The following is an 18,768-nucleotide window of genomic DNA, read 5'->3' on the forward strand; positions in this document are numbered from 1 at the left end:
CCAAATATGACCAACGATTGATCAAATCCATAACACTGACCAGTGAAGGATGTGAATAATGCTAAAAGTCCCCAAACAGATTATTAACTAGTCATTTTTTGAGTTTATAAGGGCTTGCCAAACAGAAAGCGGACTGTCAGTCGCGAACTCTATATTATGAAATATCGTATCATCCTGGTTAAACAGAAAACGATTTACTGCGGTGAACCAGTCTCGCCCACACGGATACTTTGTAAAAAATTACAGATTTCGTGACGGACACGAAAAATGGATACCGAAAAAAATTAGAAAATTCTTCTTCTTCGGATATCATCCTGGAAACAAAATTGGCAGCGGTGTAGATCACAATCACTTTTTGCATAAAACTAGCCCGCTGTAAACAGTCCGCATGCTGTATGACATCACCTGCTCGCGATGGACTGCGGCGCGGACAGTTCGTTTTTTGCTTTTTTGCAAGCCCTATATAAGTTGTTGTAACCTACCACTAGGTGGCGCTCGAAAGGAATGACTTCTACGTCGTCCACCCGACCGCTATGAAAATTGGTAGATATATGTGGCTTTTAATGGAAAATATTTTGGTGCTGTCCACGTTGTTGTAACTTGCCCCTAGATGACACTGGGACGGATTAATTTATACATCTTTCAATCAGTCGTCATGACAAATAATGACTGCAATTGTTGAGAAATTAAATTCTGAAAATTATTGAAAATGCCAACGAAACAAAGCCTCTATTTTTTGTTTTGGTCACGCTGCTCCCAGGGCGAGGTAAGTAACCGTCTGAAAAGTTACCTCCGCCCTGGTAAGAAACCGTAGCCATCTTCGTCCCCCTTTTAACAAAGCCTCGACTCTAAGAACTGGTGAAACACGAGAAGAATAAGACCCATGCGGAAAATATAACCAAATGAGAGCTTCTACTTCAAAGTTGTTGAAATCACAGAGAAACGAAATGCACGATTTGTCAACCTACGAGTTTGAACTTCCACTTCAAAACCTGCTGAAACATCTCAACAACAAATCTTAGAGCGAAAGTGTCTACTTTAAGAGCTGCTGCAATTCCTGAAGAACAAGGGACGATGTAAAGCTGAACGCACACAACAGGCTCGCTCAATATTGAGAGTTAATCCCAATAAAGCAGCGTTCAATTTCAGTATAGACTCTGATTTCAAAGTGCATCGGTATGTCCTCATTGATCTAATGGCTACATTGTGCTTACATTGCCCCGCCTAGGAGCTTCAGTAGGAATGTGTTGTTCCACTGGCAAAGTTAATTTGCCACTTCTAATTCATATTGCTGGAATTACTCAAGACTCCGAAAACTTTTGCAGCATATTCGGAAAAGCAATGTAAAATATAGCACCCCCGCGTTCAAAGTCCAAGGGCATGAAGGTTCCGGGGGACAGATTTATTAGGGGACCACAACCAGAGCTGCTCCGTGACTAGCACATAGATACTAGTGTATACTGGATGCTGGATTAGCATTCATACCAGCGAATGCGAGGTCTATCTAACAATAGTAGTACGGCACCCTGCTTATATAGCGTAACTCCACGCGATAGCCAACAATGTGCATTGCCCGTGATTTATGCACAACCACAACAACAATGAAACTTTCATAAGGCGGCCGCAAATAACCTGGTCGAGAGCACATCCGCTAGGAATTCTCCTGGAACATATATTCTCAGAAGGCCACCCCGGCTCGTCGTCAGGACAAAGGCTGAACAGAAAGAAGAAGCTCTGCTTACAATACAACATATCACAAACACAAAACACGCGAAACTTGTGGCTGTCCAATATGGCTATTTGCCAATCATACCGTATATCAAGTAACGTTGTGGATCTCCCTCCATTGCCGGCAGGTAGTACGCGTGAATCCATTAGCGCTTCGAATTGTATTAGTGTTACAAGACCATTGAATAAACTCAAAGATACCGTTCACTACATGAACTTCCATACCCTTTAGATTGCGTATGTCCCAGTATGCCCAACAGACAGAGAGGACATGAAACCAGTCTTCTGAATCTGCCCCACAATGATCATAACCTTGGCTTGAGGGAAAGATCCTCGTAAAGAGAAACTCATTAAAGCTGGCATTCACCCTCAGGAGGAAGCTCATCTGAAGCCCGAACTTCCTCTTGCAAATATATTTTTAACGTACACATATGACCTTTCCCGCATTTACTCCGTCTAAGCTGGTTACAATCTCATCTAACAATCGTTTGGCCGCAAGTGGTCCTTACCTTTTCGTTTGCAGCAAAGGTACGCACCTCCTGTAGTTAGTGGTATGTTGGAATACTTTCAGATCAAGAGAAGGAATATCCAAGGATACCTGCAAGGGGTCGGTCGGTCGAAACCTTGTGACATACTGGAAGGCACGCTAATAACGCCACGTGCTGACAAGTGGAGATCAGTTTTCGGCCCTGTACCGCCATCGCAAACTTATACAACAGAGGGGACCTATACGTAGAACATGCAAGGAAGAGTCCTACATATCTAGCTGTCATCCTGCGCAGACGTCATTTGCACCTCTTGACACATCTCAACATGCATACTAATTTGATTAAACGCATCCTGAGCAGGATCAGGTGCGGTACAAGTACATGTGTTCCGTGATTGTGACAAGTGCAAGGACAAGTATACCATCAGATTGGTTTACTTTTTCCAAGACCTGAAGAAAATCTCCAAAGGCAAAAAGGCAAAAAGGTCTGCGGGGTTCAGCTAGTATTTTATAAATGTAGAAGAGGTCCTGCTCATGTATTGATTGGCCTCATTATTCCAGCGATTATGAGGATTAAGGGCATCTCAAAGTATAAGTTGTAAGTAATAATGTTTCTGCTAGCGTCAAATATCCAGAACTGAGATAAATATTAATTTGAGCTGGTGCACAACATGGCTTAACATAACACTTTATTCCTCACTGAAGTCACCAGGCTATTTTATTCCAGTTAGGAAGCAGCCTGTGTCAAACGTGCAAAACCAAAAAAAGGTCGAAGCTCTTAGGTTGACCAGTGATCAAAACAGGTACAAAGCGAATTTTCTACAGAACAGAATGCTGCTCAGTGAACAAATTATGCATATTCCCTGGAGAGAAACCTAACTTTTAGCAACATTTTTGGACCGAACAATTGACCAAAGGGGAGTAACTTACTAAGTTGGAAAGAATGAGCCTATGAAAAGCTTATATGCCTGCAGGAAGCTCATGTAAGTTGTTAAGCGAGGTATGGGGGCCTCTTGAAGAGACTCAACCTAGAGATAGAACACAATTTTTTGACAGGTTGGGTTGACGTATGTAGGGTCACACAAAAGCCATACGAGGGGTCACGTGTTCTGATCTCATCATCATTCAAGGATTATTATCTCATTAGTAAATTTACAAAATATGGTAACGTACTATGGAATGAAATTTGTGACATCTAGACACTCTCCTATGTCTCCTATGTCAGTCCAGCTTCTTAACGTCCTTTACTTCCTTGATGACCTATGTATCATGTTAGGTAGTGTCGTTGTTTCACTATGTGTCTGACTACTGTTGACCTTATATGCTGATTGTTGTTCTTCTTTGCTCATTTGTTCCCTTGCCTGAGTGTGGACCAACCTTTTGGTTTGCCCTACGTAAGCCATCTCACAGTCTGAAGAGGAGCTCATGTAGATCCCAGTTCTTTACTTTTTGTCCTTGATGATGACGATACTGTCTTTAATGTATCTATTCTTTCTGTTGAGTTTCTGATAAAAATCCTTGTGTAAATGGTTCATAGAATTTTAGTTGGCTTTCTACTGATGTTTTGGATAATTTTTAAATTTAGGAAAGGCGAAAATATGCCTCTCTAACCTAAAAATTACGCAGATAGATGGAAAGTTCAGGTTTTCCATAAACGCTTTTATCGAATATCTCAGGAAATTGAAAAAACGACAGTATGACGACCATACGTGAGCATCACAACAAGCCGATCCAATAATAGGGAAGACTTTACTGGTTGATGGATTTTACGATATACTAACTATAAATTAAGTAGGATTTCCACTAAACTTTGCAATATCGTGCTCCATATTACGCCTATGTGACGGCATTATGATTCTTAAATAGTCTTAGGGGGTATTTTTTGTTGACTAGATGTCGAAGGGAGGGCATATTGAGGTTCAACTGGTATAAATACGATGGATTTTGATTCTGTGGTCTCTGAAAATGGGTCCTTGGTTTAGGTGTGCCACGTTTAACAATACGGCTGATACACCATATGACTATACTTACTACTAAATTTGTCACCCCCGTTTTGCATGTATGGTGACCATTGTCTATGCATGCATGCATAGGGTTCGTAGTTCCAATATCTGCACCTATTAGGTTGTTGCAAATGAAATGGGCGTTTTTGTACTAAAATTTGAAACGACTGCAAAGCTTACAAAAATTTATTTATTTAATCAAAATAGGTGCCAGTCGATTCAAAACACTTCTCTCAGCGAGATGCAAGAGCATTTATGCCAGTTTCGTAGAAGTCCAACTGTCGGGTGTTGATAAATTCGTCGAAAGCAATTTTGACAGGCTCTTCGTTTCTAAATTGTTTTTCCGCCAAAAAATGATCCAAATGCTTAAAAAAGTGGTAGTCGGTTGGCGAAAAGTCCGGTGAATATGGTGAATGAGGCAGGGTCTTCTAGTGCAATTTGTTCAACTTTTGAACCGTTGTTCTGGAAACATGAGGTCGTGCATTGTCATGAAGGAGTATCGCATCATCTCTATTGATCAATCTCGGCCATTGAATACTCAATTTTTGGTGCATTTCCTCGAGTTGGGCACAGTATTTCTGTGCATTCATTGTTTCTCCAGGTGCCAAAAAAGAATAGTGGATAACTCGAGCTGTAGACCACCAATACCTTCTTTGCATGGAGGCTCGGTTTCGGCATATGCTTCGGTGGTTCATCAGCATCAAGCCATTGTGCTGAATAGCGACGATTGTCGTATAATCATTCTGTGCAAAAAGGGATCGGTTCTGTTGCGGGTGTGCAGAGAACTGCAAATTTCCATTCGAAGGGCCATGTTTTGCTCTGTAAGGGCATGCGGAGCCCATTTGTCGAGCTTTTTCACCTTTCCAAGTTGTTGCAAGTGCCGGGAAACTGTCGAATAGTGTACGCCCAGTTTCTCTGCAATGTCTCCCACAGACTGAAGTGTATCGGATTCGACTAGCAAACGCAGCTCGTCATTGTCAATCGATGGTCCTGGATGTCCACATGGCTCACTTTGAAGGTTTACTTCGCCTGACCGGAAATTTTCGAACCACCGCCGTGTGGTTCGTTCGGTTACCGTATCAGCTCCAAACGCGCTGCTAATGTTTTTGGTCTTCTCCGCCGCTTTATGACCGAGTTTGAACTTATACAGAAAAAGTATACGTTCTTGGCTCTTTTCCTTCCTATTCCCTGTTATCCCAACGATGGTCAAAACTAAAATGACTCCTTGATTAAATGTAAGAGTATTTATACTTCAATATTCAACACCAACAACGCTAACTGCTGGTGGTTTGATGCACCAAAATCGCAACTAACTTCACCTGATTGCCAAAACGGCCATTTCATATGCAACAACCTAATAGTTTGGAATCACAAATATCTGTGACTGACAGGCTAGCAGTAAACCGACTTGAATAAAATACAGTAAAAAACTCCATTTCAAGAGTTTTACCGCCCATAGTTGAATGATGCTCCACATCTCCAAAAAGGGCAATCCAGATAGTATCCAACAAAAGTAAACAAAAACTTCAAAAACTTTTTCCCATCCGAATTGATTTCTAAATTTATCTAAAATTCCCTAACAAAGATTCATCCATAACGTTCCAAACAAAATCTTGTTACGAAACTAAAATTCCTCGGGCACTGGATAATCATCAAATGTCCATGGAGTACCATAATTCAATCTTTAAAAAAAATAATCAATCCATTTATGCCAATTATCTTTTTCAATATAGCTACTAATTGTGCATGTAAGATTTTTCTTGTATAAATTATCCATTCGTGACTTGGCATATTTCGCATATGTGCTTACCATACTTGTAAGTAAGCGAACATATGTACTCAGTGAGGCTTCGAATAATATAATTTTAGGAAGCTTTCAAATAGCAGAATAGGTCCAGTGAAAATATTGAATATTAGCGCGGAAATCGACTAATCATTCATATAAATAATTGAAATGGTTCGTCATAGAAAAAAATTAAAAGATTGCGCAATGAAGCAATGCACGTTTACTTTTGAAGTTTTTGTGTTGCCTCAACCTTTTTTTCAACCCCGGCTCAACATAATCGCACGCAATTTTCATTTGGAGATAAAAGATAGAATTTCTTTTAGAAAGAAAGATTTAATAGATGAATGGATATATTTATCTGCATGTTTTGCTTAGTAGTTTGGTAGATTAGGAAGGTGCCAATCCGAGGATGTATTAGATATAATGAGAGTTATAAAGGAGAGCTCATGGTACACATCGGGATCTTGGGAATGATTATGGTATCTAATGTTTTGCAGAAAAAGATTAAACGCAAGAGGAGCAAAGTAAAGGAGCAGGAAATATCAGTGCGCATTCGTGGGGTAGGTACGAGGTGTCTAACTGGCTTGTGGCCCTTGCGGGTCATGTATTGGTTATCGCTGGCGCCTAGGTGATTCATTTGTTCATTTTGCCCCATCCCATGTGGCAAGCCATAAGCAACTGTTTTCGCAGCCATGTGCTCATTGCCACGTGGCCGCAGAACAATGCATTGCATCACATACACGACCCTAATACAAGAGTAAATGGGCCGTATTTTTCACGCGCAAGTGACCGAAGAATTCCAAACATATGCAATGCTTTTCTTCCAATATATAAATTCATGCAATGCGCCGGTAGATGAATCTCCTGTAGTCCAACGCCTACGTGCCAGGCTAACTGAATGTTTTATCTATGTTTTTTAATGCAGTGAATAGGAAACGAAATTACAGCTAAAAGTGCTACCAAGATAAGACATAAGACTATGAGTGAACAATAACTACTGGTGTCGTATATTCTAGCTGAACATTTAATGCATTTAATGTCCTTTACTTCTTCTTCTTTTACTTTTACAGACCTTCCTGTGAAATCTTCACCATTGATTGCTTTTTGGGCATATGTGTATCCTGTAGTTTTCGCAGCTCGGCGGCATATGCATCATTTCGTCCTCTTGTCCTATTAAGAGCTGACAAGAGATTTATTTTCTGGTATGCCGCATTTTTCCTCCTCAGTTCTCTTCAACACCTCAATTACTCTCCTTTCAATTTCCTACTTTCCATTCATTTATTTTACAAATAATAATAATAATAATCCTTGGCGACCTTCCGTACACATTATTTATTTTACAAATGATGAATTTAATTTGTTTATCTACAAAACCCTTTCAGAACTCTAACTTAACCCAAAACGCTAAAATCCAATTAAATATTTCCAGTTTTAATATGGCAATTTCCTAATATTTCAAAAATGATCATTAACCTTTTTTTTATGTTTTCACATACACCTGACCATACTGTGTGCATTTCTAGCCTTTGTTTCTGTTGAAGGTGAAATGTTATGCATGGAACGGTGAAAACGGTGGGATTTTGCAGGATTTTGGTTATTAGATAGATGCAGAAACGATGAAGTCGAAACTGAGCCGTTGCTTTGTTTGAGTTTAGTGAAGAGTGTTTGGGGTAGTTGAGGAAGTAGTTTTGGGTAGTTGAGGAAGCACAGCCAATAGCATGTACTGCATCCGCGGGGTCGTTTTATTTTTTGTGATACTTTGTTCAAGGGTTTCGTTCGTAGCCATTGCTGCAGTAGGATCGTCTTTTGTGTAGATTTGAAACAAGTCATTTGTGCAAATTTGAAAAATCGGAAATTAAACAGGATTCTGTTCGAGGCGATGACGTAGTTTCAGTAGGAAAATTTTTCTTCAACTGAAGTCGAGCCAGTTTTAAAGAATCTTAGCGACATTCACCAAGCATTTTAGGGAGTTTCTTTGAAGGAAGGAAGTCTGAAAACAAAAAGAGTTCAATAACGGCGAGATTAAGATTCTGAGTGTGATGTAAGGGCCATACGAAAGTGAGCAGAATCAATGGTTGTCAACGGAAGCCTTGGATTTCCGGTAGGAGAGGAGAGATGCTCTTGCCTCGAAATTGATAAAGTGGTGCAGCTTGTACTTCTAAATAAATCATGCGCTCTACTTATATTTCTGCGACACTGATGGTAGCTAGGTGAGGCATATTAATCAATTATAAATATTCTTTCATATTATCGAGATTGAAATCCGCTGGTGCTAAAAAAGTTCAAATTTTAGTAACTTGATGCTCCGTTATATGGTTATTATTTATTTTACTCGGCGACCACATCTTTTGCGAACGTCCATACTTCAAAGAAGTCAGATTTTAACCACGGATTCAGGCTCGGACGATGCTACCTACCTAAACAACATATACAGACTCCTGTGGTGGTGCCCGGTATTAGATTAATGAGAAAATCTCTCTATGACTCCCGGCAATATCCAGTACATTTGTAGAATGGTGTACTTCTGCATGGTTTTAACCGCTGTTATATGAGAGCCGAATCACAGAAACGGCCCTTATGAATTTTGGGGGTTAAGGCTCTATTCCTCTGCAAGCAGATGCAATAGTGACCGGCAAGCAATGACAACTGAACAAAAGTTGGTAGTCCCATTCAGGGCCTTTGCCAGAATTTTTTCGCAACACAATATGGTTGATTTGATTAGATTTCGCTAATGGTTAATGGAAACCTAACATACCTTATGACGGGCCTTCTGTTGACACAGTGTGCCGCTGATAACGAGGCGGTGAAAGTTATAGAAATTTAGAAACCCTACAATGTTCCTTTTACGGTCATCTAAATTATGTCTAGTGTCCACGGCTTTGCCCCTACTTCCTATTCCATTATTGATTTATTTTAAAATATTAATTTATGAATGTCTTTTGGCAATTTTAGCGACAAAATCATCTCATATTTTATACTTATCCTTAAACTCATTTGAATATTTCTAGTAAGAGTTATGACATTTTCAAATACATATTTCGGCAATGATCATTAACCTTTTTTGTTGCTATTTTCACAATTGACCTGATTATGCTGTGCATTATTAGATGCATTTCTAACTTTCGTTTTTGGCTAAGGTGAAATGGAGTACTTGCAAACTTGAGAAAATTGTGGGATTTTTGTTGATCGACAGAGGCCGGTTCGATTAAGGTTCATCTGAAATATGGAAAAAATCGAGACAGCCTTTGTTTATCCCAGCCAATGATCTATTGTGGGTTCATTGTTTGGGCCGAATATTATCTAGTTGCGTGGGATGTGAAGTTGGAGGTGGAGAGTGCTAGTTTTGTGAATCAATTAGATGGTTGAAAAGGGGGTAGCAACCAGTTCTGATAGAAAATTATTTTTAATTAATTTGCGTATACATGAATTCCTGGTGTGGTTCTGAAACGATTTTTCGATCGTGACGCCCATTTTTACGCTATTTTTCACTAATGTGTATGGCGCTAAATAGCATTCTAACTTTAAAATTGTTCCGGAGTGGTTGTGATTGGCAATAGAAGCAGAGTGTATTATATGCGTCTTTGTAACAGTTTAAACCAATCGGTGGCAGTAGTCGAGATGTCACTCCAAAAATATCTCCCAACAATTATATATTTGGCTGCTGGAACAAGTGCAGCCTCTGCCCTGGACGAAACCGTCAGTCAATTTTTGCTTTTTTGAAAACTTGGGTTTAACTTAAAAAAGAGGAGTCCGTGAACTACAAAAGAGGGAGTAAGTTGCTCCCCAAGTGGTTCGGTCCGTCACTAAGTGCGTGTGGACTCAGAACTCCCAGCATCCTCAACGAAAAAATATTATCATAATTTTCCTCTTTGGAGTTCTGTGCCTAATTAAATATTAAGAGCAAAGGAAATCAGAAGTTCATGGAGAAAAAACAGAATTTCAGTGGAATAGTCTACAAGACGGCAGCACATACATAGGTATGTATAATCAAAGTACCACTGGAAAAGGGAATCACTTCCTCATCAAGGTTACCCTAAGGGCTTTAGGTGTTCAGCGTTTCGGTTTGGATAATCCTATCTGGCTAAAATATACAGGGACCCTGGTGGTAGTTGCTGATGGTAGGTTTATGGGAGAATCCGCCGTGAATTGGTCGCAACATCGAACTTTCGCAACAGAATTTTAAGATGCTCATCGGTACCAGTATATAAGTTGATATCATCTAAGTACATTAAGTGCATCAGGTCGCACTTAGCGTGTAGGTCATATTTAATTGCTAAACCCTCTAGCATTATTCAGTAGCCAAGAAAGGGAGTTCAGTGCCAGGCAAAACCAAAGGGGGCTCAACGAATCCCCCTGGAAGATGCCCTTTTGTTCTCGGATGGACTCTGAGATATTGGTATCCTCAGATCAGAGAACACTAATAAGGTGCTATGCCACCCTTCCATGACTGTCGCCACAAACTTTGTTAGTTTGGAATCAATGCGATGCAGACGTAGGACATCGATTAGTCAGGTGTGCGGGACCCTGTCAAACGCCTTGGTGTAATCGATACAGCAACTATAGAGATTTCTTTGGACTTTAGTTGCCCGTCCTACAACCACCGAGTCGATAATGAGTTACCCTTTTCAACCCCCTGACCCAACTCGGCAGCCGTTCTGCTCTTCGGACAGAATGTTGTTGGTCTCGAGGTGCGCATTGATCCTTCTATAATATTGGACGATATGAATTTGTTGAGGGTTCCTAACAAAGTAATTGGTATAGTGTCTGCGAGGTCCTGAACTGTGTCTTTCTTGGGGATGAGGTATGAAATCGCCACAGTGAGGAAGGGTGGAAATTTCTCCGGCCGATGCTCTGTTTGGATTCGTTGAGTTACCTGAAATCTCCGCTGTTTTCTCGCGTACAATCCATTCTGACCACGTCTGGAGTGACATTCGTCATACCGTGGCAACCGACCACATATGACAGATATTTTTTGTTTTAGTGGGTTCAGAATTTCAACTACGGGGGGCATAGTTCCTGCCATCCCTCTACACTTTATTTTTAACCCGTCTGTTGGCAGTGGCAGTACTGAGTCAGCCTAGCAATATCGCATTGTTTCCCGTCTATGTTCTAGATGAATTTTCCATGGTGGATTGCTTCGGTCACTCAAAATAATAACTCGGAAGCGAATCTTCTGACCGTGCAATCTAATAGCCGCAACTGAACTACAATTTATAATATAAGTGATTGTAATTGCTGCAGCTGAGATGCAATTTCATCTGGGATTTGAGGTAAATTTGTCAAAGCTGCTGAAGATGCATTGACCCTGGGAATACCTGGTCTATGCAGAGGATGCATTTCCGAAAATTCTATACATGCTCTCTGGAATTTTTTCCGAACCTCAGCGGAAACTTCAGCCGGATGGTGAAGAAGTGTTCTATGGCGAGTAATGAAACTATTAAGTGCAATACAGCGCTGTGTTGTTGATGCCGCCCCCTTTACCCCAATCGACTGTTGGTCACGGTCTCTAGTGACGACTGGGATTGTGTTGCTACAGTGAAGCGGTACTGGTCGGTACCCGGCTGCACAGTCAGTTTGCCGTATTGTGGCAAAACGGCAAACCTCATAAAGGCAGACGATTGCCACCGGTTATCCGTACCGGGCGTTTAATTCCTTGTCCCCATATTAAAGGGATTTGCATTCTATACCGAACTGCCAAGTGGGGTGTTAGCCTCCTCAGTCAGTACTCTACAAGACTACATAGTTCCCGCACTTTTCTCGCCTACCACCTGAGAGCCGCGAGAAGGACTAAAGTATTCAAAAGAATTCCCTTCCAGGTTGACTAGCACATAGGCGTGTAAACACTTCAGTACAGCTCCACTATTTGTGGGCAAACATCAGGGTAAATTTCGCCATCTTTTTAGGTTTTTGGTTGGTTTGGTTTCCCCTTTAAGGCTACTCTGGACACTCAGGAAGATCTATTGACCATCGTGCAATCATGTTAGTCATTACATGCCTGAGCAAGTATTCCCAGAGGAGTTCAGATCATGCCATGTCAATGTCACTTTTATAAGGCCAGTCCTGAACACCATGTAGTTGCTCATAGAAAGCATTCATACATTTCCTCTATATTCGAATCTCGGTTGGTACGTAGGATGTGATGTTCCTTAATTTGGACCGGAATTTTGTAGTGAGTATCCTGTCGGAAATTGGCTTTAAGTCATGAGGATGTGACTTTCGGTAATCATCAGTAACAGACCAACATCAGACTCACTTTTACTACTACTATGCTTCTCAGAGAGCAAAACGCAAGAGGGAGAGGAGTATTCTCCAAAGTCCCACAATTTCACTTTGCTTAGGGTTAGAATGCCTAATTTATACCGCCATTTGTATACATGAAATGGAAGCAATTGGAACGATTTGTGACAAAGTTGGATGGGAAATCCAAAGCGGTCAAATTTTTACAAGATTTAAAAATTGTTAGAAATGGAGTTCGATTTTTCATTGGTTCACAAATTAACACGATGAAAATTTTCCGAAATTTTGTCCGAAAACAGTAGAACGGAGTTAAAAACTATCAAAATCCTGAAGAAAATATGGTACCAAACTTTGAGGTGTCCCTGACAGCGCATATGCTACATGTTTATTTAGAGAAATTTTTGAAGACATTATCGATTTCGAACGCGGTTATCAAGACCAGTATATCATTAAATTGAATGGGGGACTATTCATGAGTTTTAATCCGACAAAGAGTTTATTTTTAAATTTTATTTTGTATTTTACAGGCTAGTATCATGTATGCTACGAGTAATTAACATAGATAAGTAATTTAATCATGGATTTTCCCAAGTATTTCAATAACGATTTCCAGGCACAAATGCAAATTGGAGGATTATGTAGAACAGCCGTAGACGATTTCGAGCCTCCAAATTAAAATCGAGGAGCTTAAGGAGCTAAAAGCCACTATGGCATATTGGATCAAATGCTAGCAGACTCTCATCCTTCGATTCCAGGAGGAGCTACGAGCCTTAAGGGAAGAAAGTGACTAAATTAAGCGCTCAATTGGAAGTCAGCCAAGGAGTACCAGTAGATTCAGCAGCGGCTTTAGACAACGACAGGGAAAAAGAGAGACGGCGACAGCGGCAAAAACGAAGTCAATTTTGTTCAGCTGTCCAAACCAGTACTAAGGGAAAAAAGAATTGATCTCCCTTAGAACAGGGTTGAATGTATCCGATTTTTTGGAATCCCTGAAAGCAAAGGGATTGAAGGTGTCCCTTAAAAATATCATAAGTGAGAAGACACTAATCTTCGCTGTCTCTATCGAGCATCATTCTAAGATATTCACTCTTATCAAAGAGATAGGGCTCAACGCCATAACGATAACTCCTCCATCACTAAGAGCGCAGTTCTTTATAACCGGGGTCTGCATCGAGAAACCGACCCAGAAAATATAAGCAACGAGCTTAAACAGAATACCCTCAATTGCAGCTCCGAATACAAATTCCGTAACGAGAAGGCATAAAACTATGCATGGTGAAAACCCAACGCTCCCGTTGAAATCACAATCGGGACTATTTAGCGCCACGTTTGAGCCTACTCAAGATCTCAATGAAGTGTTTAACGTAAAGTACATTCTTCAATAGAAAGTAATACCAGAGAAGATTAGGCTAGTCGAACAAGTCCAGTGTTTCAACTGCAAAAACTTCAGGCATATTGGCTCAAACTGTTCAAACGTGCATAGGTGTGTAAAGTGGACTAGAAGCGACCTGTGTGGGGAATGTCCAAAACAGAAACACCTGGCTGTAACTACGGTGAAAATGGTCATCCCGCGAGCTACCGCGGATGTCCGACATACAAAGAAATGATTGCTAGAATGGAAGCTGGTAAATCGAAGAAAACGAATTAGGCTGCACGAGTCAAGCAGTCAGTGACACAGATGTCACAAAGCTTAGCCCAACCAGGCATATCCTACGTACAAGCTGCTAGAAGATTGAACAATCATAGCCTTTGCCTCTGAGCATTCTAATAAGTTTTCAGATTTCTCCATTATGAACTCTTCTGTCAAACCAATGGATTCGCAATATTTTTTGAATTTGTTTCAACTTATTAACTTAACCAAAAACTTAAACGGTAAAAGGTCAACCGGGCCTGATGAAATCCCAAACCTTGCGATAAATCACCTACCCAGAGCCTCTCTAAAATATCTTCTTGTAGTCTTCAATAACTGTGTTAGTAATAGTTACCTTCCTTTTACCTGAAAAGTAGCAGAAATTATGGCGATTCGCAAAAAAGATTTCCCAAACAACTTCAGTCAGTCAGTCAGGACGTCAAACAGCTTTTAGGAATATCGAATTGGTGGACCTCGGCGCAAAACCGGGGTGCGTTTTTCAACATAACCTTAGTCTAATGTGTAATGGAAAACAGTTAAAAGCGTACTGAACTGTCTTACTTTAAACACAATATCCCTTTGGAGTCGCTAATACCCAGCGATCCCAGAAACATAAAACCGCCAAGAGTCAAAAAACGGATGGAATAACGTATATGTCGAAAGAGACAGTCATAATGTTTACTCCGAGTGCATAAAAGGCCGCCTACTAGACTAAATCTAAACCTAACCTAAATCAGATGTATGTATGAACCCCGGAGGACCCTTTCTAAGATGAGCTATTTCCTGGGGTGTTTCATAGTAATTTTAAATTCATTATTTGACTATAGAAACCAATTCAAATCAACAAAGTCACATGCGTAATCGGATAAGATATTTGAAATGTAACGATCACGGATAGAGTACCCTCTATCTGCTCAGGGTGGTTAGCACATTCCGTAAACATCTATTAATTGTGACTTCTATGGAATGGGTTCAGTGGGTGATTGGGTTCAGTTGGGAAAAGTAAAGTCCCTGATTGCCTTTAAATCTGCAAAGGCCATTAACGATGCATCTCCATTCTCGAATCAAGTCCGTTCAGACCTCCCAGTGGTAGCCCTGGATAATCACTAGACAGGCTCCGTGTAGTGAACAAACCTTAGTTGGGTTGCAGGGAAAGATACAAAGACCAGTGATCCTGGCAAAAGGTAAAATTCGCATCCACCTATACACAATGGAACAAAACTATGGATTAAATACCCCGGGGGTGGGAGACCATTTAAACATTGCATTTTATCAGCTAAATGCCAGATACAGATAGATATACTGGCTTTTAGGGTGGAATTCCACCGCGACCATCGCCAACAAGCTACTAATTAAATAGCAGATCTACAACACCATGTGGACGTTTGGACACAATTCTGATGCAGTCCCAAGGACACCTCAAAGTCGTAAAAACTTTCAAAAGGATCTCCTTATGAAACTGCGAATACAGGTGATTAGTGAGGGCATTCAATTAAGCACGTTCATATGAGAATAACGATGACAGATATCAAAAGTATGAGGAGTCGACCTGAAAGAGTATAGCCTTCATAAAGGACAAGTTGGCTAAGGTCTGAACTTTTCAGGAACAGCTAGTTTCACAGTAAAGCCAGCCAAGGTGCTGGGATCGGCTACAGGATATTTTCCTTATAAATGCGAAGTTGACTTATGCAAACGAGGTTGCTGGATAGGGAAATCATAGTGGTAGCCTCGGGAGAGGTGGATTTATTGAGTAAAAATAACACACTCTCGCACACCCACATGAACCCTGGGGTTGACCTTTTGAAGATTTCCGCCATTCTCCTAAGGAACTGTGACAATTTATTACGAGATTTGCTGCAAGTCCTCATAACTTTTCAATTTCTTCTCTAAATATGATTCAAGTTAGGCTCTGTTTCTTCCAAACTTCCAACCCAATACCGTTTTTGAAGGACAATCTTATATCGATAAGAGGAATTAATTAACGATATTGGGGGTCAATGGGAAACCTAAGTCTTGAAAAAAAGTCATTGAAGGATGATTAATAGATGTCAAGAAGCAAATTGAAACTATACAATGGAGATTCACTCGATGCCTAACCCTTAAAAAGTTTGTACCTTGATAATTCAATTACAATTTCGACCGATCCGGTTAAAGGGTTGTATAGGTCCCAGAGCGCCTGCTGAACCAGTACCAACAGCTTTACTACCAAACCCTATTTCCACCTCCATGTGGTGATCACTGGGAGTTCTTTCTTCATGAAAAACTGACGGAGACGGAGAAGGATGAAGGCGAGTCTCCCGCACCTAAAAACGGGACAAAATGCACCAACTGGTCCTCCAGGGGTTGGGTAGGGCTAACAACCATACACAGAAAGCCGATGTTACGAACTCACGGAAGAAGCCTCGGGCAGGATGGATTATACAACGACGAACCCTGCAACGACAACGGATTAACGATTTGCGCATTTTCTCATGGAATGTGCACTCCTTGTACAAATCGAATGCTGCTGAGCAGCTAGCCGCACGCGCAGAGGCTTATCGCGAACTCCGTCGACCGGAGAAACGACTTCACAGACGGAAGAAGGAAGCCTGGGAGAACCGAAAAGTCTGTGAACTAGAAAAGTATAGGGAGCAACCACACCAGGCCCGGCAGTTTCACCAACAAGTCGGCAGGATGAAGATCCTGAAGAAAATATGGTACCAAACTTTGAGATGTCCCTAAAAGCGCATATGCCACATGTTCCTTTAGAGAAATTCATGAAGATAATATCGATTTGGAACGTTGTTATCAAGGGCAATATATCATTATATGTGATGGGGACTATATTTGAGTAGGAACCCAAGGAAGAGTATATTCTTAAATTTTAATTTGTATTTTACGGACTAGTATCGTTGTGAGAAGTAATTAAAAGGATATAGAACCAATGCATTTACGAATACTAAGGTTTTTTAATAGATAAGATAAGATTTATTAATCTTGCAAATACCGATATTTCGGGAACCACTTGTGGCCTTCACCAGTGCTACAAGGACAGTGCTACAAGGACACTTGATCCCTTCATCAGTGCTACAAGGACACTTGTTCCCTTCACCAGTGCTACAAGTACTTGTCTTATAAGTCCTTGTAGCATTAATGAAGGGAACAAGTGGTTCCCGAAATATCGGATTTTGCAATTAGGATATTAATGTGATTTCTTCATATTTAACTACCGAAGCTGTCCAATGTCGAAGAGGCTACCAATCTTCTTATTGGCGCAATCTCAAATTGGAGGATCATCCTGATATGAGCAAGATTCATAAACAGCAGCATTATGAGCGAAATGGTATCTTAAAATTATAGACAAAAGATTTCCGAAACACATATGTATGTAGAATTGTCATGACATACAGTCTTCAAAGCTCTTGACAACGTAACAAACTGTCGTACCCATAGTACATTACTCATGGCGTTTTGCTAAGGAAATTCCATTAACCCTGGAACCGCATTCATTTGCTGTAATTCAATATTCACGCGTAAAGATCATGGATCGATCGGCGAATAGGAAAAACTTGCATCATTTGAAACACTTTCACTAGCGTGGAAAACATTTTCCCATGATGCTCTGGAGAGCTACTCGCAGATGGATGGATTTATTGCTTTATTTCCTTCACGGAAAATCTGTATCTGGCCTCAGCTACCTGTTTATGATCCCGACAGATTTGCTGTGGATCTCCCTTCTGACAGCAATCCATTACGGGAATGGAATTCTTAGAATGTTGCCTAATGAGAATAGCATTCCAACCGTGGAAAAAAAACTTACCATCTTGTCTTCGAGTTAATGGTTCGATCCTTTTAAGATAATCCGCTTAGGCGATGTTCAGCTCGAGGGTCGGCCAGTCAAGATTGATCACAAAACACCAATAAAAAAATATCAAGGCTCGAAAGAAAAAGCCGATTCTTTGGATAATACTCAATCACTTAAGATTTTAGGCACAATTTGTTGTTTGGTTTTCTTTTGTATCTTTACATCACTGGGGATCGGCCACGGAAGTTCATGGGCTATCCTCACGAATTCACGGTTTTATCAACGGGCTTGAATCTTTTGAACGCTGGGAATGCGCGATACTGAAACGGTTGATCCCGAAACTTCACTGGGTACTACACTTCACGTTAAACCTGAAGAAGCAACTCTACCATTTTCATTTTTATGAATAAAAGCTCAAACGCCAAGTTCAATGATCATGCAAGATCGCGCCAACGCTAACCGATCGATAGTGATAGTAGTTTTACCATGCGACACTCTTTGTAGAAACACTTGAAGCCTTTGGATGGTCCACGGCCGGGGTACACAGTGAGACCGGCACTCGTAATACTGCTGGTACTCCACCACTGGTAGTAGGAAAGTTAGCACCAGTAACCGGGAGGGAAAGAAAGAAAGACGCTAAAAAATCGCGTGTAACTTTGCAGCAATGTCCATCAACAGACCACGAACAATAACAGAAGAGGCAACAGCAGCAGAAGTGGTAGAAATAGCAATCCCCGGCGGCTATCCGACGTGCACATAGTCTTAGACGCACGTTTGAAGACCAAATAGTAAGGTAAATCTCAAAGATATCGTTTTATACCTGATGACCCATTTCTTCCTACTTCATTTGTGCATCGTCTCTCTTACCTGTCTTCGGTTGCCGCTGGTGGACAGACATGGGCAGAAGATCAAGTTAAGGTGCAGGAGCGAAGATGCGACCAAGGTGCAGTGGTAATTGTTTATGGAGGAGTGCACATTGGAAAGTCACGTGGACCTGGCTAATGCTCTTTTCGTGATTTTTGCATGGTTTTCTGAAGACAGGTTGGGTTATTAAGCACCGATTAGGTGAGTCTTATTACTCGCAGCGTCAATGAAGCTGTCCCCTTGATCTTT

At 40.8% G+C, this 18,768-nt stretch overlaps 1 protein-coding gene across 1 annotated transcript in view; it reads right to left on the bottom strand.

Moving 5' to 3' along the window:
- The window catches only part of LOC119658403 (adhesive plaque matrix protein), a 94,680-nt gene extending 76,254 nt beyond the window's left edge, over window positions 1–18,426 (bottom strand). The window contains exon 1 of the mRNA XM_038065792.1: window positions 17,671–18,426. Coding sequence (XP_037921720.1) covers window positions 17,671–17,673 — 3 coding nt within the window. The 5' untranslated portion in view covers window positions 17,674–18,426. The remainder of the gene's footprint in view (window positions 1–17,670) is intronic.
- Window positions 18,427–18,768: the final 342 nt, after the last annotated feature.

Source organism: Hermetia illucens, chromosome 5, assembly GCF_905115235.1.
Source record: "Hermetia illucens chromosome 5, iHerIll2.2.curated.20191125, whole genome shotgun sequence".
Taxonomy (NCBI): Eukaryota; Metazoa; Arthropoda; class Insecta; order Diptera; family Stratiomyidae; genus Hermetia; species Hermetia illucens.